Genomic DNA, 17,959 nt, shown 5'->3' on the forward strand with positions numbered 1-17,959 from the left:
TCATATACGTCCAATCAAAGGCAGAGAAGGGTGGATTGTCAAACGCGACTTCAACCAAGAAAGGCTGGCCAAGTAGGAGATGTACTAATCGTGCGCAGGGATGCGATGAGTCGGTCAGGGTAAGTAAAACGGTTGATTTCGTCAGATACAACGCCGGCGATTCGGACAGGCGCCTCGCGATGTGGATGAAAGGTATTCGGATCGTTGTTGTGATTGAAAAAGATGAGGTTGTGCAGGGCAAGAAGGGCCGCGACTGGGGCTATTGTCGTGGGGTGATGTGATAAGGTTTTTCGATACAAAAAAATGGCAATGTGACCGCTCTCGGATTAACAATGTGCCGCGGAAGCTTAGTCTGGGCGGGCTGCGGTGGCTAACTAGGTACTCTTTGCAAGCCAAGTCGTAGAAACGGTAAGTTGTCTTTGTTGATGGTACCACTCGTATCATTCTTTATTGCCCATTTGCCTTTGTTGATGGAATCAAGTCCGTGTGACGAGTGTCTTTTCCGGCAATTATGTGACGCATGATTCATTTTCAGCATACATGGCCACTCATTACTTCACAGTAACTAGTCCGAGGCTGTCCATACCGTGCGCCAGTCTTGATGCAGGCAGCAAGCAAGTCTGTGCTTTGCAGACGAGTGGCAGCTTACTGTGGCTGGCTAAACTAAGAACCAGAAATGGCAGGCATCATATATCTAGTTATTTTCCTCACAGATCTAGAGGTTAGAACTTTGGCCGCTGCTGTCGTTTTCTCGCAGTAAACCTGGACAAATTGTTTGAAAAAAGAAAATACTCTTCAAATATGTCAACAAGCTTGCTTTCCAAGTTGATTAGTTGCGACATACCGCATTTGTTGCATGACTTGCCAATTTGGGCAGCACAAATCTCTCGCGCCACCTCTGAGCCAATCAGTGCAACATGCGGACTCGCCACGCCCAGCGGCTTGAAGCCGAAAAAATGTCGCTATCATATTGTCTCGGTCACTTAGAGTATGCCAATTCAGGTGGGTTGCCTGGATTTTAATCTGAACAGCAACAGTGTGATGGTGCTTGTCACGAATTCATCGGACTTGTGTGCTGGGATTGGGGGCGGTATATATTCGTACCGGATTATGGCAGCTGAGTAACTCTCTTGACAGGGACAGGTGGATAAGATGAAATGTGCAGTTAACAGCTTTTTAAAGTCCCTCACAGACGTCTGTTTTACGCTGCTCTGGACAACAGCCAATGAGTGGCTCCTGCCCGGCGCGTGAGAGCAAGAATGGTCGTGGTCGACGGCCGGGTGGCGATGGACACTGTTGATGGGACATTATAAAAGGCATCTGGAATATTGCTGCTTGTATATGTTTCAAGTTACTCTACCTCGTCCGCATCCCTACATTTCATAGCTCTATAAACCCCAAGGTGCTCTCGTCGCCACCCGACAATCTTCACCTCCAACCTCAGACGGCATCCTCTGCCTCCTACTCCTCGAAGCCGTCTTCCTGTCCGACTCACATCCTCGGTTTTCTTTGTCTAATTCAAGAAGCCGCATACTCGACGCGGACTGCTGCAATGTGTACTCACATGATTATTGAATACAAGTGCAAGCACCGGTTGTCGCGGGGCACCGCCATGTGTAGCTTCACGGATTGTGCAGAGCGCAAAGAAGATAAGGTTGAAAGCAGGGAGATTTGCTCACGATGTGAGGACAAGCAGAGGTGCAAGTCGGCGCGCTGGTGCGAGGAGGGTTGCTGTGCTGATGGGTGCTGCTGTTGCGTTGTCATGTAATGCGACCAACCCTGGTAAGCGAGACTGCAATGAATGTCGGAGTGGTGGCTAACGGAGATAACAGCCGGGAACAATACCTATATTTGATATACGATAATGGAAACGACAGATTTTGCTTAAGATCTCCTAGGATTTCTGTTATTTGCCAAGCACGGCGTTACTAGCGACGGGCGAAAGCGACAGACGACAAGCGATGAGATGGTCATAAGCATGCGTCGCCACATATCGGTTTTACGCGCCGCATGCTACATAATTGGTTGCCTGGGAATGCATGAAACTTGTCATGTAATTTGCCGACGTTGTTGCTGGTATTGGAAGGATTCAGGTACCTCTGGACTGCATACAATGAAATGCCACTGGGTGGCTAGTGGTGATGCAGCAACAGCCACGGCGGGGTTACTGGAGATTGTTGTGGCGGCGCACGGCAGTGAGGCAGCTAGTGCGTTTTTTTTTTGGCTATGCATTAATTTATTGAAGTGAGAATGAATGAAGCAAATCTTTCCTGAGAAAAGAAAAGCAATGATGGAAGGGGATCGGTGTTAATATGTGCATGTCTACCCCAGTAGTTCATGGCTGTACAGATTAAACGGTGCTTGGTATGCAGCTGGTTGGCTGGGTACGGGCAGGCCTGGCGAGTCGTGCGTGGCAGCGCGGGGCCGAGCCAGGGCTGAGTGGCGGCTCATGGATGAGACCAGTGGTCAAATCAGGCTGGCTCTTTGCATTGACGAGGCTGGTCTGCACCTACTACCTAATAAGTACCTGAGCATGAGCTAACGTGGGCTAGCGACAAACACCTATTATTATATTGGTACATGTGATGCGCGTTAATTGACGTTACTGCGACGTCGCTAGTGAAGCCTTCCTTGTTGGGGGTCGAATTAGCGGCTTCCAGGGTCATTCTCCAGACACAAGTTGGCGCTAACAAGCAACCTCCGCGGGAGGGGTGTTTTCTAGCATGCCTCGAAGCAGATCTGCGCAAATGTTTGTTCTTTCTAGTTAGTTAGCTAAGGCCTACTGCGATGAGTTTTCGCTTTTCTGATGCACCGATCATGTTGGAATTCTACCAAACATGTCAGCAAGTGTGATTTCCCTGTTGTCAGAGACCATGCAACCATGTCAGGAATCACCCCCCTCCCGCGTACAAGGTAATAATAAGGTAGCTAGGTAGTGGTTGCAGCCACTAAAAGAAGCCAAAAAAAAACCCCTCCAAGACTGCCAAAAAATGAACATTTTCCCCCCCCACTCCTCCACCAGCGCTTCCCCGTTGCCCACTTCAGTTGACACGGGCACGACGGGTTAATGGCCTTGGCCCAGTTCGTTCCCCCCAAACTCACCCCATCCACTCCCCCAGCACTCCCCGGCACTGGCCCATCTGGTCTTGGCCTGCGCCATGCCTCAACATACACTAACGTCAACTAGCCCTCTATCTGGACCATCCCAGCCAACTCCAGCCAAGCCATGCCACGCGGGCGCTTCTCTTCATGTCCTGCGCCTCCAACCTGCTGCTCGCTTCTTGCCTTTGACATCCTAGCTCCTCGATTGTCCATGATCAGAGCCCCAAGAGTCCCCGGTTGTTCGTCTCTCTCGTGCTCTGCCGACGAACCACTGTCGCAACCACGTCATCATGGCCATGGCCAAAAAGGCCCGTCAAAGAATCAGCTACGGTAAGCCCACCCGCTCTCCGCAGCCACGTCTTGTGTCCTCCGCGCACAGCAGACAAATGCATGTTGGTGCTCTTTCTGGTGCTGCTTCTACTTCTGCTTCATGCGGCAGTAGCATTGATTGCCCTGCTGCTGTGTTTTTGTACTGCCCTCAGAGTAGCTGACCAACTGCGCTAGTTTTGGAAAATGGCAAGTCTTCGGCTGGCGGACACCGGCTCGGTGTCAACGGTCTGGCTGTAGACTCCAACAATGGCATCCTGTACGCACACGAAACCCGATATCATATTGGCGCAGACGCTCCCTTCTGACCTCCATTACAGCTACTCGGGTGGCCGAGACGGCATCCTCTGCGCCTGGGACCTCGACTCCTCCACCGACCACTCAACAAACACCGCCTCGAAATTTCGCGCCCAGGCCCAGGCGCACATGCACTGGATCAACGACATTGCCCTTGCTCAAAATAATACCGCCGTCGTCTCCGGATCCTCCGACCTCTCCGTCAAGGTCTGGCGTCCCTACTCGGAAGAGAGCAACGTTGCCCACACCATTGGCGAGCATGCCGACTACGTCAAGTGTGTCGTTGCCTCCGCCACAGACACCACCTCCAACACGATTGTTGCTGCCGGTCTGGACCGCAAGCTTTGCTGGTGGGACCTCAATGGCAAAGGCAAATCCTTGGAAATCGACGTCCAGGGCGAGGAGATTCCTGAAAAGGGCTCCGTCTATTCCCTTGCTCTCGGTCGCAGCATCGTCGCCAGCGGCGGACCCGAAAAGACGATTCGTCTTCACGACCCGCGCTCTGGTGCCGAAGTCTCCAAGCTCATGGGCCATCTTGGCAATATTCGATCTCTTCTCATTGACGATGCCGACGATACCATACTTAGTGCAAGCGCAGACAAGACTATCAAGCTCTGGAGCGTCCGCGGTGGACGTTGCATGTACACTTTCACCATGCATGACGAGAGTATTTGGTCCCTCTTCTCAAACCATCCACGTCTCGGAATTTTTTACAGCTCCGATCGCAATGGCATGGTTGCCAAGACCGACATCCGCGGCAGTTTTGACGATGTCGACAACGGTTTGAGCTTGGCTCTCGCCCACGAGCACATAGGTGTCTCCAAGGTCGTGGCCTACCATGGCCATATTTGGACTGCCACAAACAGGTCATCCATCAACCGCTGGAGCGATTTTGACTTGGAGCAACCGCTAGATTTGCCACAGGCCCACCGACACAGGCGATCCGTCTCGGCCATTTCGAGCCGGTCACGTCAAACATCACCTCCCAATCCCAATGGCACCAAAAAGGAGATTGACCCTCAATCAATTCTCAAATTATCAAATATGGGCATGTTTCTGTCACGGTCCAACGCCGATGCAGAGACTATCAACGATGGTCCTTCTCGAAGACCTTCGGTGATCCCGGCCGCGGAGCCCGAGCTTGAGATTAAACCCATCTTTGATGCACCTAATGAGACCATTGAAGGCCAACTCGGTCTTTTAAAACACAAGCTTCTCAACGATCGAAAACGGGTGCTGACTCTGGATACTGCCGGCGACGTATTACTATGGGATTTGATACAGGTGTGTTTCAATCTACATTTCCACATGGTCATCTGTCTATGGTCATTTGTCTAACACAATCAGTGTAAACCTGTTCAAAGTTTTGGAAAGCAGCCTTTGGATGACGTCGCTGATTTACTAAATACAAGAGCAGCCGTCGCCCCTTGGTGCTCTGTTGACCTTAGTTCGGGCAATCTTACTGTCATTCTAGAGCCATACAACTGTTTCGACGCAGAAGTCTACGCCGATGAGCTGGATCTTGAAGACAATATCGAGTTTCGGGAAGATCAGAGAATTAGTCTCGGGCGGTGGATCCTGCGCTATCTCTTTGCCAACCTCGTTGACGAGGAAATCAAGCGAGATGAGGCTCATCGTCGCAAGATAAACGAAGAGGTAGAAAAGAGGATTGCGGTAGCCGCGAGCAGCGTATCAGCCAATGCTCTCAGGCCAGCTGTTCTAGGATTGACGGATGATGCCGCCACTCCCCGTCCCGATGGCTTGCAGCCCGCAATGACGCCCGGCATTGGTATAATCGGCACGCCTGTCGTAGCTGTTGAGTCGAGCAGCGCTTCGCAGGTTGGCCACCCCTCTGCCGACAAGGGTGATTACTTTACCGCCGGTATCGCGCCTATCGAAAGCCCAGCTACGGTCAAGACTCCGGCTCCAGAGACTGTGGAAGGCAAGAATTGGACTGATAATTCAGAAAAACCGAAAGAGAAGGAAAAGCCGGTGGATGTTCCCAAGTCACCCAGCACACCGTTTGGCAAGAAGTTTCGCATGTCTTTTAGCTCCAAGAAGCTTGGGCGTTCGGCCTCGCAGGTGACTCAGGAGAAGCCTGTCGTGGTGGACGAGAAGGCTGTCGAATCGGAATCGTCTTCAAGTCACGAAAAGGAAGTCGACGATAGCTTCTATGGCGTTATTCAAAAAATTCGCCACGAGTACGATAGACTGCTCTCCGAGTCGCCAGACAAGCTGGTAGAGACACGAGTCACGCCTAGTCTACCCGCGGATACGCCAGTGCTTAAACTGCCGCCTGGCACCAAGGTCATCATCCAGGAGGAGACGTCTGGCGGAAGCTCCAACGTGTACCAGGGCACAGTCGAGGGCGTCGGCCGCGATGCAGACATCATTGAGCAAAAGGCGCCTATGTGGCTCGGAGATCTACTTCTCCAGAACCAGGTTCCTTTCAAAGAGCCCGTTAAGATTTCCTTTGTTCTGCACCCGCTGGACGGTCTGCCGGCCATTGCCACCGACGGCAGCAGCCGTCTCAACGCCAACCGGATGCTGCGCGTCAAGAAGATCCTGGGCTACGTGGCCGAGCGCATCGAGCCGCCGCCCAACCCCGACGACGACAGCGCGGACGCGCAGATGGACCCAGCAGAGTACCTTGAGCTGTACTGCAACGAGCAGCTCCTGGAGCCGACGCTAACCCTGGCCACGTTGCGCACGCACATTTGGAAGGGTGGCAACGACATTGTCCTCTACTACAAGACGAATGGCCGCAAGCCACTGCGCCCAATGCCCGCGCCGGAGCCCGAGCAGCCGGAGCTGCAACCACCATTGGAGGTGCCGGCGAGGCCTGCGCCAGCCGTCACGGCGTAGAAACGTGCATAGGTTTTGATTTCGGATGCGCGCATTTTTTTCGAGTCATGGATACCCAGCAGGCTCTTTGTATCAATCTACTACAGCCCGTGTTGCTGTTGATTTGTTGACATTTCTTTTTATTATCATTTCTTTTTCTTCAACTATCATCTCTTGTTATTTAGCGCGCTTGTTGAATAAGATGATGATGATGATCTTCTCATTGTATTTCCATTATGTACACTTGCTTCTTTCCGGTAAATACATCTTCTATAATGCAGGATTTTATCGTACATGAATTCTCTCTGCCCCCCTACGACTTCATTTCTAGCGTGTTCACCACCCACTGGTAACTGCCCAGGAAAATCGCACCGCCTATCGATATCCACGTCACCCTCGGCGCGACGCCCGCAAAGAACGGCCTCACGCCCTCTTTCCTCACCATCCTTCCGAACACGGCCGCCACCGAGACCCTCTCGGGTGACAACATGACCCTCGTCTTGAGCACGTCCAGCGGTGTCGTCGCCGCCGCGGCCACCGCGCCCGCCACGCTCCCAAACAGCGCGCTCTCCGCCGCCGTTACCTGGCTTACCGTCGCTCTCCCGCTCCCGCTCCCGCTCCCGCTCCCGCTCCCGCTCCCACTCGTTTCCTGCCGCTGCCGGCGCCGCCACGCCTTCATGCCCTCCCACAGCGGAAACTGAATCACCGTAAACGGCACCTCCCTGAACACGGTAATCCCCCAACCACGGTACAGCTCCCGCCACACGCTCGAGATGCCGCCGGGAGAGGAGCGCAAGATGGCGCGCAGCGCGCGCGCCGACGAGCCGCCGTGCTGGCCGGCCTGCGCGCGCTGCTTGACGACCTCGGTAGGCACGCGCACCGCGCACGCGGCGACCTCGCCGAGGCTGGCGGCCATCATTTGCACGAGCGCGTCGCTCCCGATGCTCGCTCCTGATCCTGCTCCGATGCGGGGGGCGAGGTAGTGCTTGGCGGACTCGTAGGTGCAGAAGAAAAAGGCGGCGCCGGGCGCGGAGCCGACAACGGCGGAGCCGATGCCCCGGTAGATGCCGGCGAAGCCGCCAGAGGCGAAGAAGCCGGCCGACGACTGCAGTCGCGTCTTGAGCGTGTCGAGGGGGAAGAGGGAGAGGTCGACGGTGGTGCCGGCGACGGCGCCGGCGATGAGGGCGGTGCGAAAGGGCGCGGGTTGGGGCTCCATTTGGGTCGTTGCGGCAGGCGAGGGATTGGGACAATAGAAAGGGCTACCTCAAGATAAAAAAAAGGGGGCGGGGGAACTCGAGAGGTGAGGCCAATTGAAAGCCCGGAATGGGCCAGAGGAAGAGGGAAAGACAAAGAGAGAGGGAAAAACAGGTGTCGCGTACCAATTGGGAGCGCGAATTTGGAGCCCGAGCTCGTCGTTGAGAAGAGATGGAAATTGGGGAATTGGTTGGGGCTTATCGATATCATGGCCGCAGGGCCGGCCGAAGAACGGAGCAAGGCCTCGGTAACCGGGCTACCCTGAACACTTGAGTTATGCGCTCGATGAATTCGACCTTGTCTGCTTTGGGACTATCATGCCCGGGAGTAGGCACGAGAAGTGTTCCGCTCATTTCCTGCTGATCAATGAGGCGAAATAAGAAGACATTGTTTGGTACGTACAGAAAAGGTGAATACAAGAAGAGGTGGTGCATTAAACTACCTAGGTAGTGAGCTAGCTGGTGGTTCGCCAAGGGACGGGGCCCCGCTGGGCGATGACCACATCTTCGAGAATCCCAGCATTATCCTTTGCAGTAAATTTACACAAAACTGATGATGGATCACAGTAATTATGCTAAATGCCCAATGCCGTCAAGTCAGATTCATGCAGCCACGGGACCAAACAACAAAAACAAAAATACAAGCACAAGAAGCCTAGTTATTGAACAGCGGTCCAGTCTCAAAATCTTTGGGCAAACTTGATTGATAACCTCCAAAAGAGAGACACAGCCTTTTACATGCCCTCGTGACTACTCGTCCCGCTCCGGCTGCTCTCCTCGGCCATCTTCTTGGTCCTCTCCTGCAGCTGCTCAAGCGTCTCCTTGGACGCGCCATAGCCCTTGTCCGCCTTGACAGCCTCTTCGCTATCAGACGCGAGCTCGCGCTTCCAGTGCGCGCTGCCGTCCTTGTGCTTGCGCAAGAGGTCGAGCTTGTGCTTGTCGACGTCATCGTCTGTATCTGACTGCGTTAGTTTTTTTTTTTTTTTTACACAACTTCTTCTAAACCTCTCTTCTTATTTTTTTTTCTTCACCATTTTTGTTCCCTTGACCGTTTGGGACTGGTTGGGGAGTTTAGACATACTGGAGCTGGATTCCTTGTGGGAGAGCACACGGGAGCTGTGGAAAGGCTTGAGGGCGGCGGGCAGAGCGGCGCAGCGGGCGACGCGCGGAAAGACAGACTTTGACGCAAGCATGATGAAAAATTATAATGATTGATTCTCAAAACATTTTTGTTAGTAGACGATTTTCTTTTCGATTGATTGCCCGAAACCAGTCATCGACAATGGTACGTACGTACCCTGATTTGGTGGGTTGATTCAGAACGGATGCAGGTTGTCGTAGCAATGGAAAGAGGTAAAGCGAATTGATGTTAAAGGGAAGAGAAGAGGAAGAGTCCCATAAATGTAAGAAAAGACGCATCCAATTACCAAATCCCCATTGCTACGCAGCACCATCAGTTCGGTCATCGCTGGTCGTGTTGTGACGTCAGCATGACCACAGCATCGGGCAAACCCCCGCGATGGCAACGACTTTTAAAGGAAACTTTTCTTGAGGCAACCGGTAAAGGTCAAAGAAATGACCACGGCCTATGATAAAGGGTCCCATTATTTAGCTATAAGATAGACTTTATTCTCGCCACGAGGTCATGCCCCTGATGCGTGATCTGCGTGCCATGATGCTAGCCCCGATTCTAGACCAGTCAGGGTAAACATTGCAAGAGGGTTGCTCTGCAATAATTGAGGCCAATCACAGTAGGACAAATGCATTGACAAGATGGTTCGAGAAAAGGGCAATGTAATCATAATTCACACATCAAAAGTAGAGTAGAAGTCATGTATTCATCTGCAGGCTTTCAAGCCGCGGTATCAACCAGCGCCGTATCCAAAATATGTGCACCTCAGAAGTCGCAACACCACGAAACTCAATGGTCCCGATCGTAACCCGATAATGTAGACCTCCCTGCCAAATCATTCATAAACCTCGCAGATGCTCCCAAGATAAAACACAGAACAAAGTAACACAAGCTAGCCCCATCCCAGGGCCAGAAGTAAAAAGCAAACATCAAACATCAAACCCCAAGGCCAGAAACCCTTCACCCAGAAGATGCCAGAAAACCAAAAAACTATCGCCCTAGCCCGCTCATGGCAAGCAGTACTAAATAATAAGGTAATATGTGATCCATAACCGAAACTGAACAATGGACAGAATTCTCAAGTTGCTCGCCGTCATTTGTACAACAAGAAATCAGAGAATGTAGTGTCGCATTCCCAAAGCAAATCGTCGCACAACTGTAAACAGCCGAAACACGGCAACATAGAAAAATAACACCAAAGTAGACAGGCTTATTTGAAGAAACCCCGCCTCGGCTTGTCCAGACCGGCGCGCAACGTGTCGCCTTGCGCGCCTTATGACAGCCAGCCGGCCCAGAAAAAATTGCCAATGTGATAAACACCACGAATGAGAGAAAACTTGGTTGTATCTCCCAGCCATGAAAAAAAAACACCGCCTTTCTAAGTCTTTTTGGAAAAGTTGATGCCGTGAGATCTCACCCCGAGATGAAACCAGGCATGTCTTTTTTGGTGATGCCATATGTCGCGTCCCAAGAGCGAACATGCGAAGGCCGAAAACGCAAAGACATCGCTTCGAGACCCAAATGCAAGCCGTTGTGTATGCAAAAAAAAAAAGAACCAATAACATGTTCTTCCGTGTAAAACGCCCATGTATGTCTCCAGTCGCGCCATCGAGGCAGACATAATGAAAGTGGTCAATAAAACAAACCCAAAGCAAACGTGGTATCGATTTTCGTTGAAACGCGCCGGTATATCCTCATATAATTTTGTTGTGCAAAAAACAGGAGTGTATGTCGAGAAATTGCTTGTACAGTGCGAGCCAGCAGCCGAGCGGCGGACGAGGTATCGCAGTCCTCGCCGCAAGGGGATACTTGCTCGTGCAAGAGAGGAGTCCGGCCAGAAAGATTGACGCCCAGGGTTTAGTTGTTTTCCCATCCCATTGTGTGCACCAAGAGATGAACACGCCCAAGAGAATACAGGGATGCATTCATTCGGAAGTGGGGCGGCGGTAGAGAGACCGCCAGCTTCCGCCCTCGCAGCGCAACTCGTTCAAGAGAGCAAGCGAGGCGGGACGCGGCAGCTGCCTACCAGCGACGAATGGGATGCCCCTGCAGCCTGGCGGGCGAGATAGAAGGAGCAGGGCTAGTCATGGTGATGCCAGTGAGGGGGTTGATGATGGGAATGGCATTGCGACCCCTGGCCGAGGGCTGATGAAGCTTGAAGGCTGGCTGGTTCTGGACAACCGGAGGAGGAACGAAGGAGGGCGAGGCAGAGTTGAGAGAGAAGCCGGGGGTGATGGACTGCGGCTGCTGGGTGGGCGACGACTCAGGAGAATTGCTGGCAAGCGAAGAGCGCTCCGACGAGGAAATGGAGACGAGCTGGAGGGACTTGTCAGAGAAGGCCGGGGACGATGCGCCAGAAGAGCTGTCGCTACTCACGTCTGTCTCGGTGAGGAGACCCGGGCAAAACTCCATGTCATCCTCGAGATCAAAAGAACGTATGGCTTCAAACTTGGTGCGGAAGAGGGAGAGGGAGGCCGATTCATTGATCTCCTTGATGCCGCGGACACCACGGAACTGACGATGCGAGTTTTGGGAGACGGAGAGGCGAGCGTTTCTGCGATTGCGACCGCCGTGGTGGCTGTGGGAGACGGGGCCGGGCTGGGCCGGAATGGCGCCGTATGGATAGTAAGAAGTCATTGTTTGTGATGCCGAGATGTGTACGCGAATCGGGAAGCGGCAGGCGAGGACAGATCGTTGATTCGGAAGAAAGATTGGGCTGAGCAATGGCGATGACTTCTATTGATGTATTGCTGGTGGCGTTGGGGAAGAAATGTAAATATATAGCAGGGAAAGTGTAGTACAGAAGTTGATGCAGGACGAAGCGATGAGAATGGAAGATGGGGGAGGGTATTGCGAAGAGGAGGAGGTAGGAGAAGAAAAGGAAGGTTGGACGGTAGGTGGGTGTGGGTGGGAGGGGGGGACGGTTTCGGCTTGGGTGACCTGAGTGGGCGAGAATAAAGGTGGGTACGAAGAAAAAGGTGGGCGGGCGATGGAGGCATGCACTGACAAGAAATGCGGTGGGCAAGCCTCTCTCAACAGGCGGACAGGTGAGTAGATTTAATGGTAGAAGGCCTCCAAAAACAGGTTCAGAGGCAGGTCTACAGGTAAGTGTAGGCCTGAAGCAGCACAAAAACTCCTGCTAAAAGTACCAGTGGCCCTGAACTGAACGGCAATGCCGGGGTTGGGGTGGAGGGTGACAGGGTAGGTGGGACTAGGAGGCGAGTATCGAATCAAAACACAACAAGACGTATCCGCCACATTTGCCACTAACGAATTATTGGACAGCGTTGGGACATGTCTAATCTGCAAACAGACTAGAACGGTTGTGGGATTACTATGTGTGGGGCCCCCAACGACACGGTGTGAAGTATGGGTAGCGTGCACTGTTACAAAAACGTGCTCAGAACGAGTTGGTTAGCGATGCGTAAGCTTGGTTGGCAGGGGTGCAATCTGTGCTGGCCGCTGGCCAGTAATAACCTGGCCAGGCAGCCAGGAACTCCACATGTGCACCGATGTGGTGCTGCACAGCACAAGACGCACAGCTTTGGACAGAAAGGCCACTGCTGCAAGGTAAATACAGTGCTAGCACAGTGCAGCTGGGAAACAAAGTCCAACGACTGACCCTAGGTCTTTCTGGCGGCGAGCTGCAGGGCAGGCGGCGGGCGCTTGCAGGGGCCGCCCAGCAGCCTTTCAGTGGTAGATGCAGGAGAAGAGGAGCTGCAACTTTTAGACGAGATTATTTTGCAGACCATCAGTAATAACTAGAGCAGAAATGATGGCGACGCAGCCAACAGAAACCAGTTCTTCTGGGCGAGACCTCGGGCCCCCTCTTCAAGGGGACGACGACTTGTGCTCCACCAGTCGAGGATGCTGTCCTCATTCCAGGAGCCAAAACATACACAGTCACTTGACCGCTCTCGCCGCCTCGAGATGCCCCACTCAAGTGCGTCAGTCGAACCCAAACCGGCTCACTGATCAACCTTGCTGGCTGGAGAGGCCGTGGCTGTGGCTGTCCGTCCGTCCGCACATTGAAGCGCAGCGCTCTCTGCCAGGTACAACAGTCAGCCACTGATCCCTGCCGAGATGGGACTCGTCTTGCGTGCTAATATTCATGGTGGCGAACTCTGGTTCAGTCCAGTCTAGCAAGGCAATAAGCTGGTTCAATATCGAAAGGCACAACACCAGCCTCATACCAGGCACAGCACCGAATTGCCGGATTACCACAAGCACTGCACGCTGCCCTGGCACACTGGCTTGGCGCCTAGGTACCTAGCACCCTAGTTACAGCATGCATTTCAAGCTCCAGCTCAATCAACATACGACCCCTCATCAGCCGACTGCGACGTAGGCCTACGCAGCTAGCACCTAATCTGGTATTCCGGCGGCTACTTGCAGCTCGCCTCTTTTGACGTTAGCAAACGAATCTCGTTCGTAGACTTTGCCGTTGCACCAGTACGCAGGCACGACTCTACAAGAAGCACATCCAGCGCGTCCAACTATGGGAGAGTCGAGCTTGCCTTGATGACTCGCCCGTATCCTCATGACCTCCTCTCCACCGACCACGGAAAGAGGGGTAATTCCGATACACCACCACAAAACGCTGGCCATTCGTGCTATTATTATAGGGCCCAGCGCTATAAACTCAAAGAATAGACGTCATCCCTCGTTGTTGTCACTGGTTGGCCGCCACCTCCGCCGCCGTCGCCTCCGCCCTGGAGTCTAGCCAGGGCTGTGCAGCGCAGCGCATACTGAAACCCGGCGACCCCTTTGGCCACCTCCGTCAGCCGATCAGGGCACTGTGGCTTGCTAGTGCCGACCTATTATCGACTTTCCCACCCATCTTGCCCACTGATAGACTATATTCCGGCGCAGGAGTAATATCTCGTCCATTGTCTTGGTCGAGTCAGAGCTCAGCGCATCAATATCGAATATCGGTCTCAAGCCGACCGCTAGTGATATTCATGGACCCGTCTCCTTTGCAGACTGTCTGCATAACCAAGACCCTTTGCAATTCTTCTGCCTCGCTTCCTTTTGTTATCATTTCAGCGGGAGGCATAGCATACAGTGCCGGGATATTTATTACACAGTTTGTCCCCCTGGCCTGCCCGTAGAGCAAGGCAAGCTGGGGAGAGCTCCAGCGACGTGAGACAAGGTCTCGAAACAAGAGTAATCAGCCTCGCCCCTCGATCCCGCTGCTGCACCAAGCCTAAATATTTATTTGTTCAGACATTATCTCCAGGCATTAAGGTTATCCATTCTGCCCTGCGAACCTGTGCCCTCATGTACATATGCAGAACATGAGACAGCTGGTCACTCGCTTGAACTTCGTACATGCTGCGGCCAGTGCTGGTGTCGCACAACATCAATATCAAAATGGGGTACGGATATTGCCACAGTATGTATCTTGTGGCGGCTGTCGTATTTTTTAACGATGTCTGTCTAGAAGTAGCAGGGAAAATTGATACTCGAGCATTTCACAGATTACCGGACCTTTTTCCAATGGTTCCCCGCCGAACCGGCTCTCCCATCCGGCGACCCAACATTGCTCGACTCCCTCAGCTCATTGTGAGGAATTTTGTTGCATGTAATAACACTTTCCCCAACAACTGTGCCCTCTTTCCGTTTCCCTTCCTTCATTTTCCACTCATAGATTTCTGGATTCTTTCCACACTTGGCCCCGAGCCAGGCAGACAACCTTCCTCCACCTACTTTGGCATGCTAAATATGGGCTCCTCACAGGCAACGAGACAAACAAAAAACGTGTCTCTCGTGTCAAGGCAGCTGTGAATACCACGCTAGGAATCGGCAAGGGTCATCGGTTATCGTTCGTGCTGCAAACTAATTGCCTTGCTGTGTTGCCCTAACTACTTCCAGCCTCCCTGCACCACTGACCAATTACACACGTTGATGCCATTACTAAATCACGAAGCAATTGCTGATTCAGACTTTACATTTTCTGATGCGGAAGACGATGCGGGGACCGGGCAATTGAGAATCTATAGATCCGTCTCTCGGTTGCATAACATTCACATGCAGGGCCGGTCGTACCAGCACAGTGTTATCGGCAGAGCGTTTGCACCGTTGGCGGGCTGGGTTTGCTGGCTCACAGGTCGCCACCGCCCGCACGACATCTCTGTGAGGCTCGTCACTGGTCCGCGAACTGCAAGTTTTCAGGTCTGCCACACACCATCTCGATACACAAGGCTTTCACAGTACTTTGGTTGTTCAGCATATGCGCTGCGATAATCAAGTAGCAATCTGACGACAAGGATGCGCCGCCTGATCAGCGCACCCCACTCGTCGACCAGGTTTAGAATCTCTTGGTGCGGATGGAGAGGGGAGGCTGGCAAGCCACTGGCGCCTGATGTGATGCCCAAAGTCGAATGTAAAAAAAAAATAGCCAGTCAGTTCACCGCCATTGAACGGCCATTGTTGCGTGCTTGACACATTTGAAATCTTGCCATGGACATGTCATCCTAGTGTCATCCAATCATTCGCTGCATGTAGCAGAGCTCCTACTGCCCGACGAGAAATACTAGATAAACCAAAAAGCTTGAAAAGAACTCGTAAAGCCCCAATTTCGGCAGCTTGGTCGCGTCTCACAATGAAGAGGGGCTGGTTGCAGCATTTCACAAGACCGGACCGAGCGCACAGGTAATTCCGGGTGATTGTCATACGGTACACAACAGGACGGCACCATCTTGTTGGGAAGAAGCGGAAAAGGGAGAGCTCAGATTTCTGATTGGCGAGTATCAGTTGGTAATTAACCCGATGCGCGATTCATGGCCATGATTGGCGGACGCCTAGCTGGTTTGCTGGTGTATACTTGACTTGCGGACATAGGGAGATACGGTGTCTGTAGAGCTTCGGACGTAGTTGGTGACTACGAGGAGAAGAAGCATCCGAAGCAAAAGGGCTTGTGCTGAACATATTGGCAGGAGGAGCCATGCCCGCAAAAAGCTGAGCTTTCGATCACTTGTGAGCAAGAAAACGGCCTGCATATGCTATACATGGCATTTTCTGCGGTTCACGATTCGACAGATGCTGCGCGGCTTCGCAGCAGCATCACAATGAACCTTTTGTTTCTTCAACGTTGAATGCTCTTGGCTCGCGCTTGAGTGAACTGCCGAGACTAAGAATTGGCTCACTGATAGTCACTAGCATGCGCGGATATAGGAACGAAGGTGCTTGCCGGGCGTAATGACAAACGTTCGTTCGGGACTGCGCCTCCTGCGCATGACGTTCTTGCCGCTGGTAGGACGATCCGCGGTGACAAGCAACACAACGGTAGCCGCCGCTGCCGCGGATGGAATGAAGCAAAGCTCGACTATGCGAACTACGCTCGTAGTACCTTCTTGGCGCCGTAGAAGGGTATTCGGCGTCGTGTTCGCGGGCATTGGCTCGATGTGGAGCGGACGAGGAAGAGTATGCCACCGAGCCCGCCGAGAGCGGTGGTGCCTACTCAGCGAGAAAACATAGCTGGCTGGCTGAAGCAATGATAGGCCGCCGGTTGTAGGCCGGCGAGAGTGACTCTCCAACGAGCGTGATGGCCGGTAAGGGTCATCACCAAAGTTGTCGGAAAGTGTACCAGTCCCGTTACACACACGCACCGAATAGAACCGGCTGCGACGAAATATGTAAAGATTCGATTCTGTCATCTAATATCACAAAAACAGATGAACGAGACGCCATCATTACGCCGAACCCCTGGTATCATACGCCTAGAAAGAAATTATACACCCTTTGCTGCCCGACTATCGATCCAAGCTGCCCGCCTTGACGAAGCGATTGATTTGTTCCCTTGTCAGTTTCTCATTATACTTTTCGTAGCACTCGTAAAAGGAAATAATCTCCTGCGTCGCGTCCACCATGGACGCAATGTCGACCGTGCTCTCGGCCAGCCACGCCGCAAAGTGCTGCACACGGGTGATGCGCGCCTCCTGCTGCTTCTCGCGCGCCTCCTGCCCCGAAATGACCGGCGGCGGAAGCGGCAGCCCGTGTATCGCGCCACCACCCGGCGTCATGACGCCGCCTCCCTGAACCTGGCTGAGGGCCGCCTGCGCGGCCGCGAGCCCCGCCGCGGCCGCCGCGCCGGGCTGCTGACCCGGGGCGACAGAGTTGGGCCGCAGGACGAGGGCGAGCAGAATGGAAACAAGCGCGATGATGTGCGGTGGGAAGAGCAGGGGCAAGTCGGTCATGTAGTGGTCGTTGATGACTGACTTGGCGAGCTGGACGTCCTCGTCGACAAGGGCGAGCTCGCTGCGGAGCGAGGTGAGGGTCCGGTAGGGCTGGTGGACGATGAGCTGGGAGCTCATCTCGGAGATGAGGAAGAACTCGCACTCGCCGATGCGTGAGGTGTCGAGGCCTATGAAGTCCTGCCATAGCTGGCGGGCCTCGGTGACGATGAGGCGAATGTGCTGCGGTGACTCCTCCATCTTGCAGGCGAGATAGATGGCGGTTGTGATGACGAGATACGGGTTTGTGCGGCGGATCTCGACGCGCGAATAGAAGCGCTTGAGGTAGACCTGGGCCGTGGCCATGGCCTGCTGGCGGATCGTGAGGCGCTTGCCGAGGCGAATGAGTTCTGGGAGACAGGGTTAGTAGGGGAGCAAGTGATGGGCCGGACGGTACGGGACAGGACGGGAGGGGAGGGGGGAAACGCACGTTGATTGAAAAAGATGGCGAGGTGTCGGGGCTGAGACAAGGGAAACATCCGCACGAGGTCGATGTTGTCCTGCTCGAGCTTGCTGCGCATCGTGTTCAGCTGGTCTTTTGTAAAGAGCCAGTATCGCCGCTGCGTCGAGTCCCAATAGTTGGCCGACATGCTGGGCAACCGGCGGGCAGCCGCCCTCAAGAAGCTCGAGAGAAGATTCTTTGAGTCGACATGTACGGTGTTAGATGAAATTTGAGAGAGGCCGAGAGACGGCTGTCGCGATTGAGGCTGTCGTGTTATCGCATGGTTGCCATGGTTTGTGTGTCGTCGTTGCCAGCGTCAGAGCGCCTG

The 17,959-nt window shown here is 53.4% G+C and overlaps 5 protein-coding genes across 5 annotated transcripts; 1 reads left to right on the forward strand and 4 right to left on the reverse strand.

Moving 5' to 3' along the window:
• Positions 1–3,392: 3,392 nt before the first annotated feature.
• BBA_04471 (WD domain-containing protein) lies at positions 3,393–6,591 on the forward strand (the record flags this gene model as incomplete). The annotated part of the gene is made up of 4 exons (XM_008599568.1): positions 3,393–3,432; positions 3,607–3,688; positions 3,750–5,010; positions 5,074–6,591. The coding sequence occupies 4 exons, from the start codon at positions 3,393–3,395 to the stop codon at positions 6,589–6,591; spliced, it is 2,901 nt and encodes a 966-aa protein (XP_008597790.1).
• Positions 6,592–6,883: 292 nt separating this feature from the next.
• Positions 6,884–7,786, reverse strand: BBA_04472 (PET8 protein; the record flags this gene model as incomplete). Its single annotated transcript, XM_008599569.1, has 1 exon — positions 6,884–7,786. One exon carries the CDS (start codon positions 7,784–7,786, stop codon positions 6,884–6,886), a length of 903 nt encoding a protein of 300 aa, XP_008597791.1.
• Positions 7,787–8,557: 771 nt separating this feature from the next.
• Positions 8,558–9,016, reverse strand: BBA_04473 (uncharacterized protein; the record flags this gene model as incomplete). The annotated part of the gene is made up of 2 exons (XM_008599570.1): positions 8,558–8,775; positions 8,905–9,016. The coding sequence occupies 2 exons, from the start codon at positions 9,014–9,016 to the stop codon at positions 8,558–8,560; spliced, it is 330 nt and encodes a 109-aa protein (XP_008597792.1).
• Positions 9,017–10,977: 1,961 nt separating this feature from the next.
• On the reverse strand, positions 10,978–11,592 carry BBA_04474 (uncharacterized protein; the record flags this gene model as incomplete). The annotated part of the gene is made up of 1 exon (XM_008599571.1): positions 10,978–11,592. One exon carries the CDS (start codon positions 11,590–11,592, stop codon positions 10,978–10,980), a length of 615 nt encoding a protein of 204 aa, XP_008597793.1.
• A 5,117-nt stretch (positions 11,593–16,709) lies between these two features.
• On the reverse strand, positions 16,710–17,779 carry BBA_04475 (C-type cyclin-like Fic1p; the record flags this gene model as incomplete). The annotated part of the gene is made up of 2 exons (XM_008599572.1): positions 16,710–17,539; positions 17,620–17,779. The coding sequence occupies 2 exons, from the start codon at positions 17,777–17,779 to the stop codon at positions 16,710–16,712; spliced, it is 990 nt and encodes a 329-aa protein (XP_008597794.1).
• Positions 17,780–17,959: the final 180 nt, after the last annotated feature.

The sequence above is a fragment of the Beauveria bassiana genome (genome assembly GCF_000280675.1).
Source record: "Beauveria bassiana ARSEF 2860 unplaced genomic scaffold BBA_S00010, whole genome shotgun sequence".
NCBI classification, from domain to species: Eukaryota; Fungi; Ascomycota; class Sordariomycetes; order Hypocreales; family Cordycipitaceae; genus Beauveria; species Beauveria bassiana.